This window comes from Schistocerca serialis, chromosome 1 (assembly GCF_023864345.2).
Source record: "Schistocerca serialis cubense isolate TAMUIC-IGC-003099 chromosome 1, iqSchSeri2.2, whole genome shotgun sequence".
NCBI lineage: Eukaryota > Metazoa > Arthropoda > Insecta > Orthoptera > Acrididae > Schistocerca > Schistocerca serialis.
Genome location: NC_064638.1, coordinates 1,072,698,484 through 1,072,722,362, shown reverse-complemented (window position 1 = coordinate 1,072,722,362; position 23,879 = coordinate 1,072,698,484). Strand labels below are relative to the sequence as shown.

General features: G+C 40.4%; 1 protein-coding gene across 1 annotated transcript in view; it reads right to left on the bottom strand.

The window, feature by feature from the left end:
• Positions 1-16,265, bottom strand: part of LOC126455449 (zinc metalloproteinase nas-14-like) — a 135,456-nt gene extending 119,191 nt beyond the window's left edge. Inside the window, exon 1 of the mRNA XM_050091204.1 lies at positions 15,929-16,265. Coding sequence (XP_049947161.1) covers positions 15,929-16,265 — 337 coding nt within the window. The remainder of the gene's footprint in view (positions 1-15,928) is intronic.
• Positions 16,266-23,879: the final 7,614 nt, after the last annotated feature.

Below are 23,879 nucleotides of genomic sequence, written 5' to 3'. Positions count from 1 at the left end.
GTTCCGTTTGGTAAGAAGGTCCATTTCGAGCCGTAATAGTAAGCAGCTATCGTTTCACATTTACTTGGTTTCAACATGGCGTCGAGCGCAACGCTTGACTTCACACAAATCAGAGGAGCCGACCTCTGATTTTCTTTCTGTATATGCGCCGTTCTGAGGCTCGACGTTGAACTGCATGGACAGGTGGAGCCAGGCACAGTCGTCGTCATGGTTACAATAGACCAAGTCTGACCACGGCAAGAGAGGAACGCCATATTTTGCACCGAGCACATCTTAACCCCTTCTCATCTGCGTCTGCCCACATGTGTGGGACTAGGGCAGGAGTCAGCTCCGTCCCAGTACCAGTACCAAAGGTACCAAGTACCATTTACAACAGTTGTTGGCTAGTTTGCCTGAGAAGAGGAAAAACGTCGATATGATGCCTACCGTTCCCAACAAATCAGTGCATGCATCCATATTAGTAAGGGGACTCATATTTCCAAGTTCTTTATAAACTGGATTGGACTTTTTAATCATCGAAATATTATCACATGCCCTCTCAACCTGTGAAGTTTCATTCCATTCCTCCTCCCCTTCTGTTTGGTTCACTTTTTTTGTCAGACAGTGTACGAAGTATTGTCCTCTGGGACAAGAGAACCGCTATTACATGGCTCGCTGATGAAATGACAATATTAGATCAGGTAATAACCGATAGCTGTTTTGGGGACTGAAGATCAGCTGTTCACAACGCGCTAAGATGGTAAATATGAAAAAGAGATTGGTAACTAGCGCGATACAAAGAAAGGTAATTATGCAAATTGAAGGTGGAGGGGGGATGAAGAAAGAAAAGGGAAGGAACTATTGATATCAGCTGCATCGGAACTTTGTGCATTGTCAGGGGCAACAAGTAAAAATATGTACAAGTCGAGGATTCGAACCCGGGATCACCTGCTTACTAGGCAGTTGCGTTAACCGCTGTGCCACCCAGAAAATTGCGTGAACTATCCCGCCACGCTTCTCGGCCGATCTCCATTCTCACCAAGCGCCACCTACCCGCAGTCTCTGTCCACGTCCCGAATGCTCGCTGCTTTGACATTCCCACAGGAGGTCGAACATAATTGTACATCTACACTGAAGGTTGTGCATTCATTCCCCATAGAGGTTGTAACCACCCCACAAAAATTTAAATGAAATGACTGACAATACTTAATAGAAATGGGAGCCGAGTGTAACGTCCCCACAATAATTTTGAAAAATTATGGACAATATTATTTAAGAATGCTAATGGACATTGCTCTATGCGTAACCTGCCCACAATGAAATGTACTGACAATGGCAACAAAAATGTGAAATTCGCAATCTGACTCAAATATAAGCTCCTCACAAAAAATTTAAGTCCATTCAGTGATAAGGAAATTCAATTAAACCGAAATATCGGTCTTTGGCCCTGTGTAAAACAATCAGAATTAAAGTCTTACCTCAGAATAAATGGATGTCACATATCTTCTCTTGTTGTTGCGCACCGCTTGGAGGAACTGCATTGCAAATAATAATATTCTCTTTTTTTTGTGATTTTAGTGGAGTTTTTCTTCAAAAGAAGTGGAATGAAATGGGAAGTGCAACGAAATCTTGAGTTCAATAAAAAATTAAATTTTTGAGAAAATGCTTTTGAAATAAAAAATTATTATTGGGAGACTTGTTGGAGAATAATTACAATAAATAAAATTTTTCATTATCTAATGATTATATTAATTAACAGTATACCTTATTCCTCATCTTGACCAGTGTTGCCGACCGCCTACATCACACAACCGCACTGGGCTGCTACTACTGACCGACCGCTCTGCATGACGACTACAGACTGAGTACTGCTCTCAACTAGACAGAGCTACAGACTCGCAACGACTAACTCCACAGACTCGCAACGACTACTACTGACAGACTCGCAGCGACAGACTCGACTGAGAACCGCTCGCAACACTCGCGCGGTCAAGCGCATACTCTCTGGTCACAGATGCTACAATGCCTCGTCATCGCTGCTATGTTACATACGTGTTTCATAACCCTCCACTGGGGGGGCAAAAATTTGGCAGCGATGGTGAGTCATTTGGACTTGCCAAGCGCGGCAAAATTTTTCTTTAATTAACAAAATTCTACAACTTACAGAATATTTAAATGTTGTGCACACGCACTAAGTACAAAATATATCAGACAAAGACAAAATGTGAGTACAAAACATAGTAGCAAATCAGAAAAATGTATATACAAATTTTTTTGACAGATAACAAAGTGCACAGGCACTGAAAAAATTCTTTAGCATTTTCACAACAAATAAACATAATGGCAAAAAAAAAAATCATGACCAGTGACATAAGTGTACTCACACTGGAGTTTAGCGAATCGAAAAATGTATAACCTATGAACATAAATGATGTTACCAAAAAATTTTTTCTTTATGTGACAAGAATCAGGATAGGGAAGGGAAGGATTGCATCATGGTTGTAGCACTTTAGATTGCACACAGCTGCTCTGAAAGTCCATATGTTTCCACAGAAGTACAACACCAAGTGACACAACTTGAAGTTCTTTTCCCATCAGAATTTATCAGTGTAGCCAAGACACTGAACTGTCGTAGTAATGTTCCATGTTTTCATTTTGGCAGTACATTACGTACACCAAACAGTGGGACCATAATAATGTCTTCATCGCTCATGGTGGTGGACAGCATGTCGTGTCAACACCACACTCTTACAAGGCACACCAACGTAGAATTAGTGCAAAATCAAATATAGTGCTCCATGATCACTGGGATAAACAGGACAAATGGACATTGCAGTAATTCAGGGTAGTCAGCTTATGAGGTGAAGGACATCAAGTCACATAATATTGACAATTACAGACTTAATTAGCAGTTTGTGGCATTCGTAGCCCAGTTATTGAACATTTCTGTACCAAGTATGTAGTATTACAGAAAAATGTTCATTAATTGTTTTACATAGGATCAGTAGCCTTCTTTTCCTGGTTACAAAGCATTATGAAATAATCGCATTCTTCTCAGTTACAGAGTATAATTAAGAATCATTAACCTTCTCCTAATTACAGTTAATTAATCATTTGTCATTCCAATAATCATTAGCCTTTTCCTAATTACAGTTAATTAATCATTTGTCGTTAATTAATCATTTGTCTAATTACAGTTAATTAATCATTTGTCGTTAATTAATCATTTGTCTAATTACAGTTAATTAATCATTTGTCGTTAATTAATCATTTGTCTAATTACAGTTAATTAATTGATCATTTGTCATTTCAATATAGTAAGAATTATTAGCCTTAATTAATTACAATGCATTATTAAACAGTACCATAGTTAATTAATTATGTGTCATTCCAATCTATTAAGAATCATTAGTCTTTTCCTAATTACAAAGCATTATGAAACAGTCACATTCATTTCCAATAACAAAGTATGGCATCGTTAATTAATCATTTGAAATTCCAATATAGTAAGAATTATTAGCCTTCTCCTAATTACAAAGCCTTATTAAACAGTCACATTCATTTCAAATTACAAAGTATCAACATTGGAAACAAGAGCTAATCAATGGCATAATTAATAACAATTCGTGGAGTGACATTAATTATTGGCACTCAGTGGCCAGCAAGTATTGAATAGAATCATCATTCAGTATTATTCAGATTATTACGAAGTCATTATTAAAAATCAGTTAATTACAGTCAAATCATTAATAATCACAGGCATTATAAGTGGTATCATTACAATAAACAGTGGCAGTTATTAGCTAGTGACAAAGCATCATTTTGAATATAGTCTCATTAAGAGGTCATTACTCAAGTGACATGCTATTCAGAGTTGATCAGTATTATTCAGAATTATCATAAACTAGTGACATTATGTGGGACTGGTAATACATGTTTTTTGTTAGCAATGCATTGCGTTGGGATCGATAATTAATTGCTGAGGCATAATACTTTTTGCTTTTGACCTATTGCTGCAAATGAGGATAGGTAACGTCATTCGTCATGAGTCAGCTGTAGCAAGATTATGTAACAAGGCAGTACATGTGATCACATTTATAAATGATAAACACAAATGGGTAAAAAATATAAAAATGCAAGTACTAGAACAGGTATAATAAGTAACAGGTTTAGTAAGTGTCATGAAAAACTTCTCCTGGAAAAAAAATACAAAAACGGATTATTGACCTGAAAGAAGAAACGCACACTATGCTGAAAAGTAGTGAACTTCGAATTAACAGGCAGTGAAGTGTGTATAAAAATGTGTTCCATAGCTGTCCTTTCCAAAACTTTCAGTCATCCTACTATGCAATGTAACACCTGCTGTCAAAGCAAACTGCAACAAATACTTAAATAACTACGTAGCATAAATACATTACTTCAACATTATCCTCATCTGTAAAAAAAAAACTTCATTATCCATATCATCATAACTTCACCATTATCATCACCTGTAAAGAAAAACTTCATTATTCATAATACCATATCCTTCATCATTATTCATCAGTATTCATTATCATCTGCAAAAAATCACTTCATTACTCATTACATAACTATTCCTTATCTCTAGCATATTTCATCACTAAAACTAAGATGTGTAGTTCTCTCTGACAGCCTGCATCAATCACCTTGTATTCTGAAAGAAAAAATTAGTTAAGACTGCTATTCTGTGATGAGTATAGTATAGTCTTGTTAATGTTTGTTAATCCTGATCCATTTACTCTTCCTCATAAAGTTATTGCATCTCCTTTCGTTTATTCCGTAGGTGAAATTCCATTTATGTTAAATTTATTTCTTAGAATCATCATTCCTTTCTGAAATTGATGAACAAAGATTAATGTCCTGCATTTAAATCATATACCCACTAGATAATGACTGGTTTATGGTAACATAATTAACCCTACAGCATAACATGACAGAAAACGTAATATGTCAAAAACATTGACAGTGTTCAAAAACAAAGATATACACAGAATAATACAATGCAGCAGCAAAAAAATGTGAAACAGTCACGATGTTGAGATGTCATAAGGCAAAAAAATGTCAAAGTCGACTGGTGTGTGTTATATCTTAACTATTTCATAGTGCATACAAACAAAACTGGAGTACACTCATACACACAAAAAAAAGTGGAAAATGTGCACGGTCTGATGTGTAACGACAAGAAAAGCGACCTGCTAACCTTACCTTGCCGGGCACTTGCCAAGAAAAAATACGATAATCATCAATAAGTAGTCACATAAATATAATTGCAGAAATAGTCGTAAATGTGTAAATTCATCTGGAAAAATATGCACGGTCTGATGTGTAACGACAAGAAGAGCGACCTGCTAACCTTACCTTGCCGGGCACTTGCCAAGAAAAAATACGATAATCATCAATAATTAGTCACGTGAAATAATTGCATTAGTAAATGGCATCATAGTGTGTTGAATCATACAGTGGTTTCACTCAATAAACGGTTTAATGTTTGATATATGGTGATTGCCTTTCGATTTTCTGGTTCTCAAAGTTTCGACGTGTACAACATTGGGGTGAGGGATGCTGCGAATCCGATATGGACCTGCGTATAGAAGTTCAAATTTACTGCACTTACCTTTTAATTTACTGGATAAATAATGTGTACGTACTAATATTTTCTGTCCAACGTGAAAGTCTCGGCGTGTACAAACCTGTTTTTGCTGTCTTCTCCGGCGCTCTGCGGCACTTTTGATGTTGTTCAGCGCAATGCTAATTATTTCGTGGTGTCGTAGGCGACGACTTTTGGGAAATTCTATTAATTCTTTAATTTTGTTCGGGGGTTCAACGTTTTTCAGTATAACAGACGGAGATAGCATAGTGGATTCATTTGGAATGGAATTAATTACTTCTTGGAATGAGAGTATGTGTGTATCCCAATCAATATGTCTTTTGTGGCAGTATATTCTACACAGTTTACCAATTTCTTTCATTAACCTTTCACAGGGGTTCGAAGAAGCGTGGTACTTGGATATATAGATCGGAGAAATGTTTCTAGCTCGTAACATACGTGTCCATACGCCACATCGAAATTGTGATCCATTATCAGAAATTACTTTCATTACATGCCCTACATGAGATAGAAAATGTTTTACAAATGCTTTCGAAACAGTTTTAGCAGTAGCCTTGCGTAGCGGAGTGAAAGTAACAAATTTTGAAGTGAGCTCAACAGCGACAAAAATGTAGCAAAAACCTCTGTTAGTTCTCGGAATCGGACCAAAAAATGTCTACTGCGGCCATGTGTCTTAATTTAACAGGTATAATGGGATATAATGGAGGAATATGTGAAGTGGTGTCTGATTTAGCTTTCTGGCAAATTTTACAAGACGCTAAAACTCGTCGTATACGTTTTTCCATGTTAGTAAAATAACAGTTCTGTCTCAGTATAAGAAAACATTTTCGTGCTCCGTAATGTGCGTAACTTAAATGAGTGTACCAAATTAATTTGTTAACCAGTTCGTCAGGAATGCATAATAACCAATTGTTGCTATCAGGATGAGAGCGGCGAAACAGAATGTCATTGCGCACAGTGTAATGGTTCCTAATCGTAACATTATTCTTATCTAGCCAAAGGTGTTTAATTTCTTTCCAGACATTGTCTTTGTTTTGTTCTTGTGCTATGTCCTGTAATGACGATGAAATAAAGTTTTCAAATGCAACTTGCTGAATGTACATGACACTGAAATTTGTTTTGCAGAAGTTGGTTGCTACGTCTTGCTGATTGTTGCCGAGAGAACGCGATAGTGCGTCTGCTATAACATTTTGCGTGCCGGGAATGTGAACTATTGTAAAATTAAATTCTTGTAAATAAAGTTTCCATCTGCTTAATCTATCATGCGTGAATTTGGCCGAAAGTAAAAATTGTATTGCTCTGTGGTCTGTGTAAACGGTGGTATGTCTGCCATAAAGAAAGTGCCGAAATCTCGTAAAAGCCCATACAACACATAATGTTTCAAGTTCTGTAACGGAATAATTTCGTTCAGCGGGTGACAAAATGCGGCTTGCAAATGCGATGTTTTTAATTACTGTAGAACCATCTTCTTCAATTTCCTGGAAAATGTGTACGCCTAAAGCGGTGTTGGAACTGTCGGTGGCAATAGAAAAATTTCTAGTAAGATCTGGGTGCGACAAAAGTGGTGCATTCAACAGAGCATTTTTCAAATAACATTCTCGTGAGCAAAATTCTGCGTGTCAAAAGTAATGTTTGCGTTACTGTAATATGCAATCTGTGCTGTATCTGGTTAAATTCTGTCGTACGTGCTATTATTTACGGAAGAATGTTGTGGCATATCCACTATATGAACTGTTCTGTTATTTCTTACTGACGTATTACGCTATCGATGACACCTATTGTCTGGATCATTCATGATTATTTGCTGTTGCTGATGTTGTTGCTGCTCATAAGATCGACTGTTATTAAACGTATGTTGGTAATTATGCTCGTTATTTTTACGTCTGACATGATAGTAATTTCTATACGGCGCATTACGATACGAGTTGAAATAGTGTGTTGTCTGTACGTAGTTATTTCTTTGCTGCCATGCGTTACTATTTGTTGGAGCTGGGACTATACGTGCACGCGGCGAAACATTAAAGTTTGGTTGACCTTGCAGACTGCATTGTTAGTTAGGTATGCTAAGCGGCTTACTTTCATGCTGTTGTGGTGAAAAACATCTATTGTTACAAAAATGTGGTTGCGACTGCCGAAAATTTTGTACATACTGATGATTATGATTTTATGTGTTATTAAAATTACGCTGGTTCTGGAGTGCCTACTGAAAATTGTCACATTCGGTAAAAGTTTGTCACATCGGGTTTTCTTTGTCATTTTTCTTAATTCTAGGTAGAGCAATAGTTAAAGAGCAGTTTGGATAGATATAAAGGATAGTAGAAGAAAAGGCAGCAGTGCAGAAAACTAAAGATGAAACAGCACTACTACAGCTCGGGGCCCTATGCTCGCTACGGCACATATTCATTAAAGCGTAATGAATCCCCTGAGGTCTTTTACGCACTGCAAATCAATTTTAGCTTTTGCGTTGCAGGAAATGGCGGTACAAATTCAGAAATAAATTGCTGTCTGCATGCTAATTCTAGTTTCTTCATTATAGGCAATGCTGTTGTAAATACAAAAATAAATTGTCGCATCTGGTTCAAAGCTAGCTTCTGCATTACAGGCAATAGCGGTGAAAGCATAAGAACAAATTGTCGTATACAGCTCAAAGCGTGTACCTGTGTTCTGTCATTATTAAATTCTTTACATTTTCTTGCGGATAAAAATTGCTCATAATCTATGTTCTCGTCACCGAATTTGAGAACACGTTCAGGTTTGCATGTGAATCTGTTCGTCTGTGTCATTTCGTACTTCAAGTTACGTAGCTTTTCAGATTTTAAGTCGCGTGGCTTTTCGGATTTTACGTCTCGTAGTCTCTGTAAATTGCTCACATGATACGCGCTGCGTGAGTCTGACGGATGTTCGCGAAGTGGCGTCTGCTGTGATGTGTTATTAACTGAAGTGTTTTTCATTTCTGTTACTTCTTGTTGTAAATTTGACAACTTCCTACGTAACGTGTTGTTAGATGAATCGATCTCATTAATTGTCTGCTGTAAATTTTGAAATTCAGGTGTTTGGTTAAAAGAAACCGGTGCAGTATCGTCTGATTTATTGTCATTAGTATTTTCGATAACATCAATACGACTGGCCAATTCATCACATTTTTCAGTCAGTATTTTAACCTGATCATCGGTTCTAGAATCAGACGCATTAATCTGTTTTTGCAACTTGCGCGTAGTTTCGCTCAGTTTTTTAACATCAGCTTTGATGACATCGCAATCCTGTGTTAGATCTAGTTGTTCGAATCTATCTGTCACTGTTTGAATATTTACTGTGTGTGTATCTGTTTTTGCTTTAAGATCAGAAATTTCATCCCGTAATTCCGCGTTCAATTGTTCTATGGTATTAATTTTGTCGGACACTGTAGTAATATTATTGTCTACATACGTCTTCGCTTTCGCGAATATTTTACGTTTGTCCTCTTGTCTCTGTGCAGTGATTGTTTCCATGACTTGTCGTTTTACTTTGTTTTGATCTTGAATAAATCTGCGGAAACGCGTATTACTGTTCTGTATGTGCTGACTAAAGCGCTCGTTAATCTGAGTGTTCTGCTGTTCGAATTTCGCGTCTATCTTTGCGTCCATTGTGCGCGAAAGTTCTACCGTCATTGCTTTAAACTCATTCCGTAATTGTGTAGCTTTTTCAGAGCACTGTTTAGCGACTCCGCTAATTTCGTCTCTGAGTGTTTCTGTTGCGACTGTTTGCATTTCTCTTAATTCCTTCGCAACAGATTTAATTTCTTCGCTATTTTTTTGTGAACAAGCCTCAATTTCCGCGCGCAACTGTTCCTTAGTGTCATGGCACTGCGCGGCAACGTCTCTAATTTGTTCACTAAGTTTGTCTTGTTTTTTGTCATTATTGTCAAGTTTTTCGTTAATTTTATTAAATTTTTTATCCTGTTCACTAAATTGTTGTTTGAAATTGTTGTCTATTTTCTCACTTTGCTGTTGTATCAAACTTGTCATAATTCGTACCAAGTCAAAATTAGCGTTTATATTCTCTGCGCTGTTTAGTGGTGGATCTGGAATTGTCTCGTTTACTGCAACCATTTGGTTATTCTGTATTTTAGAAAAAGGTTTGCCAGTCAAATGTATACTATCAGTCATTGTTTCGGAATTAAATAAATCTGTCGTACCTTGTGTATCCTCTTCATTTTCATTAGACAAATTTGTCTGTACATTACTTAGATTTTCTAAATCGGGTGTGATAAGCTCGGCAGCGCTCATTACTATAGACCGCTCTGCGTCATCAATTGTCGTCAAGTTAACAGATGAGACAATTGAGTTCGTTTGTTCATCATTAAGGTGAAAGTCATCATTAGTGGTTGGAATGCACTGATTGTTAGTGAACGCAGGATTGACATCATTACGTTACGTATCACAATTACTATCGGTCACGTTGTTTAAGTCGGTAATTTCATTCACAATACTTCGCGATACACTATTCACAGTCTTTCGCGGCATTTTTACAATAGTCAAAATTTTTCACAAAACAAATCAACACAATGCAAAAGCAACACACAAATACAACAAAGCAACAAATTGCCGTTGACCTGTAGAGAGAAAGCCACAATATTATTAAAAGCGTTGCGCTAAATCCTAATTATATCTAAGCAAACAAGAGCAGATATCTGACTGTTGTTCAAAAGACTCTCAACGAAATACGATCCTGGACTGGGTGTCGCCAAGTGTAACCACCCCACAAAAATTTAAATGAAATGACTGACAATACTTAATAGAAATGGGAGCCGAGTGTAACGTCCCCACAATAATTTTGAAAAATTATGGACAATATTATTTAAGAATGCTAATGGACATTGCTCTATGCGTAACCTGCCCACAATGAAATGTACTGACAATGGCAACAAAAATGTGAAATTCGCAATCTGACTCAAATATAAGCTCCTCACAAAAAATTTAAGTCCATTCAGTGATAAGGAAATTCAATTAAACCGAAATATCGGTCTTTGGCCCTGTGTAAAACAATCAGAATTAAAATCTTACCTCAGAATAAATGGATGTCACATATCTGCTCTTGTTGTTGCGCACCGCTTGGAGGAACTGCATTGCAAATAATAATATTCTCTTTTTTTTGTGATTTTAGTGGAGTTTTTCTTCAAAAGAAGTGGAATGAAGTGGGAAGTGCAACGAAATCTTGAGTTCAATAAAAAATTAAATTTTTGAGAAAATGCTTTTGAAATAAAAAATTATTATTGGGAGACTTGTTGGAGAATAATTACAATAAATAAAATTTTTCATTATCTAATGATTATATTAATTAACAGTATACCTTATTCCTCATCTTGACCAGTGTTGCCGACCGCCTACATCACACAACCGCACTGGGCTGCTACTACTGACCGACCGCTCTGCATGACGACTACAGACTGAGTACTGCTCTCAACTAGACAGAGCTACAGACTCGCAACGACTAACTCCACAGACTCGCAACGACTACTACTGACAGACTCGCAGCGACAGACTCGACTGAGAACCGCTCGCAACACTCGCGCGGTCAAGCGCATACTCTCTGGTCACAGATGCTACAATGCCTCGTCATCGCTGCTATGTTACATACGTGTTTCAAGGTGAATCAGGGATGTGAATGCGTGGTATCTGTTATTTCGGGCATGTCCGCAAGAATAGCCACCAAGTGGAATCCGCAGCTGTAATACATAGTATGCAAGTTGAAGATGGAGTTGGGATGAAGGAAAGGACATTGATAGTTCCTTCCCTTCCCTTTCCTTCATCCCCCTCACCACCTTCAATTTGCATAACATGTATCACAGCTGAAGATTCCGCGTGGTGCCTGTTCCTTCGCAGATGTCCGAATGAACAGATATCACGCATACATATAAAGGAAGATAAACTTGGTAATTGAGAGCAACGGTGAAGCAAAAGATGATTTTTATGAATTTGGGATGCAGAGATCTGATACGCAACGAATTAATGAGAACACTAATGATCAAAGAAATTATTTTATAACAAAAGGAAAATACATGTTGCCTCTTTCATAAGCACATAAGAAAATGTTTAATATGAAATGTTTACTATGAGGTGCAGCCTTATATTGGTGCAAAACACGGATTCAGTGAAGAGGAAAACTCATTTAGTATCCTCCTAATTGTGATTGTGGAGGAGGATAGAAGCAGTGAACGAGGGAGAGGGATGAGGTATGAGGAAGCACACCTTCAGCGGATGCGAAAAAGGAATTAGCTACTAAGGTTAATCAAAACCAGAAAAAAAATGTCAATGACGTTTGAGAGGGGTAGACTACGTAATAGAGGCGAGCGCAGATGTGAAATGCTTCTATCGTCCGCACCCCGGAGCTCAAATGCCGTCAGCACAGAGCATATGGCCGAGCGGTTCTAGGCGCTTTAGTCCGGAACCGCGCCGCTGCTACGGTCGCAGGTTCGAATATTGCCTCGGGCATGGATGTGTGTGATGTCCTTAGGTTAGTTAGGTTTAAGTAGTTCTACGTCTAGGGGACACATTACCTCCGATGTTAAATCCCATAGTGCTCAGAGCCACTTGAACCACAGAGCATAGACAGTATGCTCTTGGGACGGCACGCGCGTAGCCACGGCCTGAATCAACGCATTCTTGGAGATATGAGGCGCGCGAGACCAATTGTTCGTCGTACTTTTCCCGCGGATTTAATTGGAAACATTTTCGGCGGCCTGAGTTAATTCTCTGCCAGCTGCACGCGTAAAATGACTCTAAAAAAGGATTGTCAGCCTTGCTTTGACGCTCTAGACAGGGTTAAAACTTCTCCCGATAACAAAGGGAATAGAGAAATTCCGGGATCCAACCACTCGCCTCCAGTTGACTCCTCGTAACTTATGCCGATAATATCCATGTCGACAAAACAGGAATGCACTTCTGAATCTAGAGAGGAAAACTGACACAAAAACCACACTCGATATACCGTAGAGACGGATGTAATTAATTGGCTGCACCGAATACTTTGCCAAGTCTGTCTCTTTCACCAAAACACCAACCCTCCTAATAACTACTTGGCTTCGCCACTTAGTTTGAGGAGTCTGCCTGCTAACAGTGAGCCCACAGTCGCTAAAAGACAACACTCACCTGCCTCGCCAGTTCTCTCAGAAAATACTTCGTAGAGCCCTAAGTCTCCAGATACAGAAATCAGTAATATTCCAGACTCAGCACCTTCACTCCAGAAAAACCACTGCTCCAACACATGGGAGGGTTACCGATCGACTAATCGATGTCTCTTGCTCGAAACCACATCACAAAATTATTTAACGGTTATCCATTTCCGCCAATCAGAATCAGGAGCAGAATGCTGATATTCTGATTGCCCATTTTCAATTTTTTCGACAGACCTTTTGCAAGATGTGGTTCCTGTCAGGAACTTTCAGTTTTTCTGTGAGGCTGGCTGGAGTGGCCGAGCGGTTCTAGGGGCTACAGTCTGGAACCGCGAGACCGCTACGGTCGCAGGTTCGAATCTTGCCTCGGGCATGGATGTGTGTGATGTCCTTATGTTAGTTAGGTTTAAGTAGTTCTAAGTTCTAGGGGACTGATGACCATAGATGTTAAGTCCCATAGTGCTCAGAGCCATTTGAACCATTTTTTTTCTGTGAGTTTTGAGAAACATCGGCCTTGACAAGGAATATACTTGCTCTTAAATTCAGCCTTCTCGGTTCCGACCACCACATTTAGGACAATTAGGGAAAGACCGGCCCACCATCTCCAGGCCGAACAAAAACCCCTTTGCCGCTGGAGCCGGAAGCTGGCCGGAACGATTACAATAACGAACAGGACTGGCACGAACAGGGAAGCAGGAAATGCTATGTCACATAAGGAAGTGTGAACTGACGAAGAAAATACCAGCTAATATATGGCATTAAGATAAATCTGTGATACCGGAAAATGTTGGACAAGAGAACAGAATGGCTTGGTACTTGGACTAGTAGATATTCCTTGCAGGAGTGGTAAGCCCCTTCAGATTTGTTGCATCTGGTGTTTATCGCTAGGTTCTCGCTCTAGTTTGCAGAGATCCACTCATCTAGTTGCTTGACTGCAGGTACTTTTCTTATGGTGGCGTCTTCTAGCGGAATCGTCGAGGGGTCTTCCTTGATCTTGGTCATGAATTCAGTCTGGTCCCAGCGGAGGTTCGAGTCCTCCCTTGGGCATGGGTGTGTGTGTTTGTCCTTAGGATAATTTAGGTTAAGTAGTGTGTAAGCTTAGGGACTGATGACCTTAGCAGTTAAGTCCCATAAGATTTCACACACATTTTAACATTTGAATTCAGTCTCCTGGATGATGATTATCAGGACTGTCTTTAGTGCTACACTATAAAGACTATAATTTATGTCACCATTATTATTATTATTGCAGCGATGCACATGCGCCTAGAGCACGTAATGTTTTTTCAGCCGAAATAGTGTCCCAGTCCTACCACTGTATTTCGACAACTGCACTTAACAAGGATATAGTGCGCTTGTTGATTAACTTGTGAGCTGCTACTCGTCAGTTCCCGTCAGAACACCGAAGCTGAGTGCTGTCGGGCACCGATTGCATTTGGGTGGATGACCGTCGGAGTCTGCCGAGCTCTGTCGCCAAGCTGGGTGCACTCAGCAATTCTAAGGTCAATTGAGAAGCTACCTGATTGAGAAGTAGCGGCTCTGATCACGAAAACTGACAACGGCCCGGAGAGCGGTGTGCCGACAACATGCCCGTCCATATCCGCATCCGTCTCTAATGACCACGATTTCAACGGGACGTTAAACACTGTTCGTCCTTTCTTCCTCCATATCAGCATCCAGTGAAACCTAATGACTGAGGATGACACGGCGGTCGGTCGGTACTGTTGGGCCTTCCGAGGCCTGTTCGGACGGAGGTTAGTACGAGAGTCAATCCAAAAGAAATGCATACTATTTTTGCAAAAATACAGTTTTCATTCTGCATGTGTGAAAGTTATACAGTGTGTAGATAGATTCTTCCCGCTTGTTTTCAAACTTGGTTCAACCTGTTCTCGTGAGTGGCGCCGTCACAGCATGTCTTCAAGATGGCTGCTACACTTGACGTTCGTCAGAAGCAACGTGCTGTCATCGAATTCCTGTGCTGTGTAAACGAGATAGTGGGAAACATCCACAAGAGGTTGAAAAAGGTGTATGGAGATGCTGCTGTCGATCGCAGTACAGTTAGTCGGTGGGCAAGCAGGTTACGTGATGAAAGCGGGCACGGCAATATTGAGGATGGTCCTCGCAGCGGCAGGCCTCGTACTGCACACACTCCAGACAATGTGCAGAGAGTTAACGAATTCAAATGGTTCAAATGGCTCTGAGCACTATGGGACTTAACATCTATGGTCATCAGTCCCCTAGAACTCAGAACTACTTAAACCTAACTAACCTAAGGACATCACACAACACCCAGTCATCACGAGGCAGAGAAAGTCCCTGACCCCACCGGGAATCGAACCCGGGCGTGGAAAGCGAGAACGCTACCGCACGACCACGAGCTGCGGACAAGTTAACGGATTGGTGACTGCTGACAGACGCATCACATTGAACGAATATATGACGACACTGAAGAAACTTCAAGCTGGACTGAGTCGTGTTCGACCACATCGGTAAAAGCAGGACGTTTTGCTGTTGCACGACAATGCACGGCCACATGTCTGTCAAAAAGCCATGGAAGCGATTACAAAACTCGGGTGGACAACACTGAAACACCCGCCTTACAGTCCTGATTCAAATGGATCTGAGCACTATGCGACATAACTTCTGAGGTCATCAGTCGCCTTGAACTCAGAACTAATTAAACCTAACTAACCTAAGGACATCACACACATCCATGCCCGAGGCAGGATTCGAACCTGCGACCGTAGCGGTCGCTCGGCTCCAGACTGTAGCGCCTAGAACCGCACGGCCACTCCAGCCGCCTTACAGTCCTGACCTGGCTCCATGTGACTCTCATCTCTTTGGGAAACTGAAAGACTCTCTTCGTGGAACAAGGTTTGAAGATGTTGACTCTCTTGTGCACGCTGCCAAGCAGTGGCTCCAACAGGTTGGTCCAGAATTTTACCGCGAGGGTATACAGGCGCAGGTTCGAAGATGGCGTAAGGCTGTTGAAAGGGATAGAAATTATGAGGAGAAATGAAAATATTGTTCCTAAAGGATGTATCTACACACTGTAAAACATGTAGAATAAAAGATAGATTTTAAAAAAAGTGTGCATTTCTTTTGGAGTGACCCTCGTAAGTTTTTAGAGGTTACTGCCCTTATGTTCACTCGGGTGGACCGGAACAAACAGAGCCACAATCTCGACTGCAGGAGCGGTAAGGGAAAGTCCAGTGGAGGCGGCAGTCCGTGACGCGGGTACGGGACCCCCTGGCGCAGGTGCGTGCGGCCGCGTGCTTGTGAATCACCGCCCCCCGCTGCCCCCACCCCCTCTGCCGCCCCCTTCCTTTGTTCCCACCTGCCCCCGCGTCGCTCTACCCTGGCGTCGGCGTCGGCGCGCAGGCGGCGTCCGTAGCAACCCTGGGCCGTGGGTCGGCGCCGACGCCGCCTAGCTGACCAGCGTCCAGACGCCACTGCCGCCGTGGCCGTCCGCGGACTGGGATGCCGAGCTGCCCGCACCATGGCCATGCCTCCTGCACGGTGCGTACCTGCTCCGCTTACTCTCCACGCACTCTGTTGTCACTCTCAGGGGCCCAGCACTGCACGCATGCGCCTGTAAACACGCTCCCGATCTATTAAACATGTAGTCTCCGGCCTTTGCAGTCACGACTGCCTATAAAATATCCAACAACTCTGGGAGTAACTACCAGTAACACACAATACGTTAATAGCAATGTAAGCGAATTAGAGAGCAAAAACATGATATGTGTCACTAGTAAACAAACACCCCATTCCTCAAAGTATCGTACTCTCATGTGTAAAACAGCTTAAAACGTCTGGTTACTTTAAAGTGAATTAATTTGTTGAATATTTGACGTTACGCATGTAACAGAGATAAAAGTTTAGAAAAGGTTCATAATTTTGTTGGAGGTCGCTAAGTGCTCTCAGTATCAAATTCTGAACGAATATAGCCCATGTATTTGAACGAAGAAAAATTTTTCATGCTTCTCTATGTTTATGACGTCATATCTCCTGAAATATGCGTCATACAATGATGTAATTTTGAACGTACAATCAATGGCATAGATACTGTCTGCTAAGTGTGTTGCAAATAGTGTTAGTTGTGAAAAACGTAATAAATTAAAACATCATGCCTGATGTCGAGGTTGTACTGCACAATAGGCGAAAATGTAATAAGTGATAAATCTTTTTCACTTTATAATTTCGGGAGCGGCATTAGCGAGAAAAAGTTTCGCCAAGACTTTACTTTCGTGTAAAATTTACTGCAAGTCGCTAAGCGCTCTCATTCGTGAATATATTCTGGATAATTTGTGCGTCGTCAGTTCCGCTGCCTCATATACACTGTTTCTAACTTAACACTTCTTTTAAGGTGTTAAACCTTTAACACAAGATTATACATTTTAATGAGTGGACTTTTTAAATTCGGTTAATAATTATATGAAACAATGAAAATCAAATTTTTGTTGCCCCTGCAAGCCTTTAGATAAGCAGTCTCCAATAGGTTCCGAATGATCGTTCATTGGGTTAGTCGTTTAGTAATATAGACTAGAGAGTACTGAGATCACGTAGCGTACACTAGGAAGTGAAATATTACTTTCTCCTCAACACAGTCTTTTTCTTACGTGTTTAAAGTCTATTTACGATATCTATACTACGAAAAGTAATAGCTTTTTGGACTGGTGGTTTTCGTGTGTACCAATAATCGATTTTTTGGCCATTCACTCATTTTCATAACAATACTTTGTGTTTAATTCTTTTTTTTTCGAGGAACTTCTAAGTCGCTTTGGTAGCTTTTCCAAGTGCTGTGTAAAATGTAGCAGCGCAACTACTACTCAATTGGTGTCGCAAAGCTTTCCAGCACTTTCCTGGAACGATTATGATCACCGATATTGAGTCTCACGTACTGCCCAGCTTAAATATGACGCAGAGACTAAAACAGTTCCATTAGTGACCTTTTTTTCCAAGGCGGCATAGCATCCGTGCCGTCTATGAACATTACAGGTTTGTAATTTTTATTAACGGCTCATAACATTTGTCTTACGAGAAGTTCCTAGCAGAGGTTTAGTGATTACGATAATTAACAGCATTTTCCCAATCTTTTCCTCCTGTGCTGAAGAAATCAGTGTTTACTGTTTTCAATAATTTCGTTCAAAAATTACCCTCTCGGAAGATCAATGATTAAAATAAAGAACGTTCCGTTGACTTTGCGACACTTGCTGTGTTCTAGGGAATACTTTACTTGGAGCACTGATACAGAGTTTCAGTTACTTTTCTAATGGCGTGCACAATGATTATTTTCTGTTTATTAAAATAGCATAGCAAGTCTGAAATCGCCGCGTGGAAAGCTGACCAAATTTCAAAAGTTATTAATAGAAGAGTGCTTCCGTACGTATCAATTAATACAAAACAACGGGAATAAGTCAGTTCTGCAGGTATCTAGGAAACGATTGTTCTGGCTTCCAGCCAAGAGCACTTCACGTACTTAAAAACACGATTCATTTAAATAATTTAGTAAAACTGAGAAGACACACTTATTTATGGTTGGCAAAATCTACTTACCGCTTCATTACATGATGTACGCACCTAATACATGTCAGACTCATGTAGGTGATTGCTCACTTGTTTACTTTACATTTCTACTTTGCCAAACAGCAGATAATTACTGTAATCCTTACTTTTGTTTTGAAAATTGCCAAAGAAAATTGTTATTATTTCTGAAAAGTTACTGTTTGGTACAATATTCAGAACTTTCTGTAGGAAATAGCCAGCGCGATTAACTATTAATTCAGATCGATGTCGTAACTTTGCGGAACACCACAACGGGGAAATTACTGCCCATCGCATAGTCATCGATCCTTAAAGCATCTGTAATCCCAGTAAACCTCAAATGCTATAATGACATGTAATGTTGTACGCTCAAGTATTTTATGACGTAAGCATATGGGTGCAATTATCCAAATAACAGCGTTTGCACTCCTCTCTGTCTGCCGATGTGAACTTATGCAAGATTTTTTCTTTAATAATTACTTTTAGACAACAATTTTGGACCAACGAATTTACTCATGATGCCTGAATTGTTCTATGTCTACGCACAATTTCAGTAAACCTGTGGTAAGCACCAAGAACAGAGCCGCATAACGAACTGTATACCATTCACTATTTCGGGTAGTGCAATAACCGAGGCATTGCTGAAGTATGCGAGAGATCTTATTGAAGCCTTTCCTTTATCCCATAAATTCCTCCTGATGAATGGCGGGATAGTTGCGATTATTTTCCACGTCTGTCGACACTGCCTTCGCTGATGTTGCTGAGATGTGGCAACAAACGTTGAATATAAATAATACCGACTTCATTTTTAACTTCCCGAACCAAGGCGGCGGCAATTCGTAGCGTAATGTGGATTTGTTTGCCTACCTCTGCGTCATCCATCCCGACACTCACTGCCTACTTCAGTGGTGATTATGGAAGAAGTTTCAATGGTGATGTAGAGTCTATGATTTCCCAGCAGTACTGTTCTGTCAGAATGGGATGTTTGGACATTCTAATGTAACTGACTGTAAATAATGAAAAGTGTGAGGTCATTCACACGAGCACCAAAAAGAATCAGTTGAATTTCGGTCACACGATAAATCACACAAATCTAAAGGCTGTCAGTTCAAATAAATACCAAGAGATCACAACTGCGAACAACTTAAACTGGAACGATGACAAAGAAAATGTTATGGGAAAAATGAACCAAAGGTTGCATTTTATTGGCAGGAAACTTAGAAGATGCGTAACCTCTAGGCCTGCTACAGAGATTGCCTTCACTAGGCTCGTACGTCCTCTTGTGGAGTATTGTTGCGCGATATAGGTTCCTTACCAGATAGTACTGACGGAGGATATCGAAAAAGTTCAAAGAAGGGGAGATCGTTTTGTATTTTTGCGAAACAAGGGTGAGAGTGTCACGGATATGATACACGAATTGTGGTGAGGCATTTGTCGTTACGGGTTGATCTATTTACGAAATTGCAATTACCAACTTTCTCCTCCGAATGCAAAAACATTGTTTTGAATCCCAAATATATAGGGAGAAATAATTAACGGAATAAAATATGCGAAATCAAAGCTCACACGCAAAGATGTATGTTCGTTTTTCTTGCGCGCTTTTCCGGAATGTAACGGTGGAGAAACAGTCTGCGACAGTTCAATGAACCCTCTGCTAGGCATTTAAGTGTGAACTGAAGAGTAGTCATGTAGATGTAGATAGAAAACTACGAAACAAGACAGTCTTTTGACTGGTTTGATGCTACTCGCAGTCCCTTCATCACAGGGTAGCACCTAAACCTTACACATCAATTTTTCCCTGCTTATACGTATTCTAATCAGTAACTTTCCTTACAATTTTTGCTCACTACGGCTCCGTCTAGTACCATGGGAGTTATTTCCTGTTGTCATTACACATTTCTTATGATACTATCCCTTCTTTTAGTTTTTTTTTCACATATTTCTCTCCTCGACGATTCTATGGAGTATCTCCTCATTCTTTATCTCATCAGTCCACCTGATTTTCAACATTCTTCTGCAGCGGCACATCTCAAACGCTTCATTTCTATTCTGTTTCGGTTTTCTCACAGTCCTCGCTTCACTTCCATAAAACGCTGTCCTTAATTTTCTTCTCAAATTAAAACTTTTATTCGGTCCTAGTAGACTAATTTTGGGGAGGAATGCCCTCTTTACCTGTACTGATGTGATTCATACTCGTTCTTGCATTGTCCGCCGTGCCTTATTTTGCTTCCTAGCACACATAATACCTTCGGTTCTCCCATTCAGTGATATTCTTTTTTATGTTTTTGTATTTCGACATAACTGTCGTCAAAGAGTGCGACTGAATACAATTTATATTGTTTATTTGACACCACTAACGGTCGTCAAACCACAGTCACTAAAACAATAAAATTTTTAAAAGGTTACATTACTAGTTTCCACGCACTGGGTCGTCACTTTCAAATGTATCACTAACCTTGTTTTGTGCTAGCCCCAAATGGGAGTACATCGTCTTTGTAAGATGTCATTAGCAGAACACAGTACGATTGCGTGCTGCGTTCTAGTTTTGGGCTTGCTGCGCGTTATAAGATTACGACATGATAGCCTTTGTTTGCAAAATAATCCTTGCACCACTGCAGGATTTAGTGTAATTTTCGTAATTTTTGAAAGAAGTGTGGTTGCAATTATTAATGCAGTTTTCCAAATTTGCGATTACATTTGAAAATGACGACTCAGTGCATCGAAACTAGTAATATCACCCTTTAAAAAATTTATAGTTTTGCGACTGTGGCTTGATGATTGTTTGTGGTCACAAATAAACATTTTAATTTAAGTTTGCATCTAATCGCACATCTACTGCTCCTCAATATTTTCGACTTTTTTGCTTTACTATTCACATTCTATGTTAAGTAGATCATTTCATTCAGCAGCTCCTTCCAGTACTTCCTTAATTGCTTCTTCGATGGGCAGTTTCATGAGTAGTGGAGAGACACCGCATACCAGTTATTTTAATCCGAGCTATACTCTTTTGGTGTTCCACATTTGTCGTTTGCCCCCTCTCAGTTCTTGCAAATATTGTCTATTACCCATCTTTCCCTACAGAGTAGATCTGTCTCCTTCGAATCACGTAGATATTGCACCACAACATCATTAGGGCTTTCTCCAAGCCGACAAAGATTTTCATCTGCAAGAGTGACGTTGGAACAGCCTCTCTGTTGCCTTTATCTTTTCTAAAGTCAGCCTGATCGTCTTCTAACGTATTCTCAATTTTCTTTTTTGTTTTGCTCATCTGCTTGGATGAATTAGCTGAAACGCTGACTGTCCGAAACGCCTCGCATTTAACTGCAGTTGCCATCTTTGGGATTGTGTGGATACTGTTTTTCTGGAAGTCCGATGGTATGTTTACAGTCTCATAGACCCGCAGCTTTAACCTGAATAATTATTTGGTTGCACTTATGATTTAACAAATCCTGTCTGCCTTGATTCATACCAATCTTCCCAATCTCTTTCAAATTCTGACTCTGATACTAGGTTTCCCTGTGTACTCCAAACCGAACCTCATTTTTTCTCTAAACACGTCAGCAAACATTCCACCCCCCCCCCCCAATCCCCTTCCCTCCCCCATTCCCACGGCTCCGCCCCCGCCCCCGCCCACACACTCCTCTGTCTGCCTGTAAAAGTCATCGAAGTACTCTTTCCGACTACTCTCTCCCCTCTCTACGTTTAACAGTGAAATAATTTTTGCGCTCTTAATTCTAACGTTTTTGCTTTTAAATTCTTAGAAAATTATTATTATTATTATTATTATTATTATTTTGCATGCTGAATCTATCCTGTCTACGACCATTTAGATTTCTTCACTTTCCCTGTATCCATATCACTTTAGACTTCTCGCACGTCCCATTTGATTTAATTTCCGAGTGACTTACATTACTATACTCCTTCATTTTCCTTAACATTTTTGTGTCTCCGTCTCTCGTAGTTCAGTCGAATTATTTCATCAGTTAGGCTTAATTATCTTCATTTTTAAGTACTGGGCGTACTGTCTCAGGTTATTTGGGCGACGTTCGTCTAAAGATTTTTCTGGTGTTTCGCCAACTCGAGTGGCTGGCATTGTCAAAGCTTCACTCTCCATTTCTGGTGGTGGACTGGAGTCGAGATCGCGGCCGCAAGTAATATATACCTGGCGCGCCAACGTTCAACGTCTTTTCCGTGGTTATTTCCGGTGCGGTTCTTCCTTTGCCACCTGCAACAGTCGTTCGCTGCAGCACGGGAATCCAGGATCCGTTCACCTCGAGGCTGTCTTCTTTCTTGTTGAAACTATCCTCATGTTTGTGTATTTCAATATCTTCTCTGAACAAGCGGGCGTGATAGCTCTCCTCCACGACCAGAACTTGCTTGTCGGCGAATTTTAGTATGTGATCGGCCTCACACAGAGCGTGCTCCGTCACAGCCGATTTCTCCATCTGCCCCAAACTGCAGTTCCGCTTATGTTCTGTGATCCTGGTGTTCACTGTACGTCCAGTCATTCCAACATAAACTTTTCCTCATGTACATGGTATGCGGTATTTTCCCAACATTGCAAGTGGGTCCCTTTTCTCCGATCTGAGACACTCTATGACTTTCTTTGTCAGTTTATAAATAGTCTTTACCCCGTGTTTGCGCAATATACGACCAATTCTGTTCGTCACTCTGGGAATCTGTGGTAGAAAGGTCATACCGACATTTCTTTTGCCCAATCTGTCACTTCGCCTAGTGTTTGGCTCTGTTATACTTCTAATGTAACTTGTTGAGTACCCATTGCTCCTCAGAACACTCCCAGGTGTTGCATTTCGCGTCTGAGTTGCTACGGGTCACATATTTGTCTTGCTCACGTTGCGAGCGTATTAAGCATGCCTCTTTCTGGCTCGGGTGGTGATTCAACAGTATGTGGAGGTATCGATCCGCGTGTGTCGGTTTTTGATACACTCTGTGTCCCAGGTTTTCCCCATCCCTTTTGCCCAGCACATGGAGAAATGGTAGTTTTTTTGTCCTTTTCCACTTCCATTGCAAATTTTATGTGGGCATGGAAGCTGTTCAAGTGTCTTAGTAAGTTAGCGAGCCGGCCGGAGTGGCCGAGCGGTTCTAGGCGCTACAGTCTGGAACCACGCGACTGCTATGGTCGCAGGTTCGAATCCTACCTCGGGCATGGATGTGTGATGTCCTTAGATTAGTTAGGTTTAAGTAGTCCTAAGGTCCAGTAGACTGATGACCTCAGAAGTTATGTCCCATAGTGCTGAAAGCGATTTGAACCATTTTTAAGTTAGCGACCTATTCGTCACTACGGCTCCACACAACGAAGGTATCACCGACACATCTGTACCACACCTTAGATTTAAAGGGTGCCAAGTCCAGCACCTGTGCTTCGAAATGTTCTATGAAGACGTTGGCCACCACTGGATTAAGAGGACAACTATCCATGGCGACGCCTTCCAGCTGCTTGTAGAAGTTGTCATTCCACGTAAAATAGCTCATGGTGAGACATACATGAAGGAGCTTGGTGATGTCTTGCGAGAAAATGGAACCAATGTGCTCCACAGAGTCACTGAGGACCAC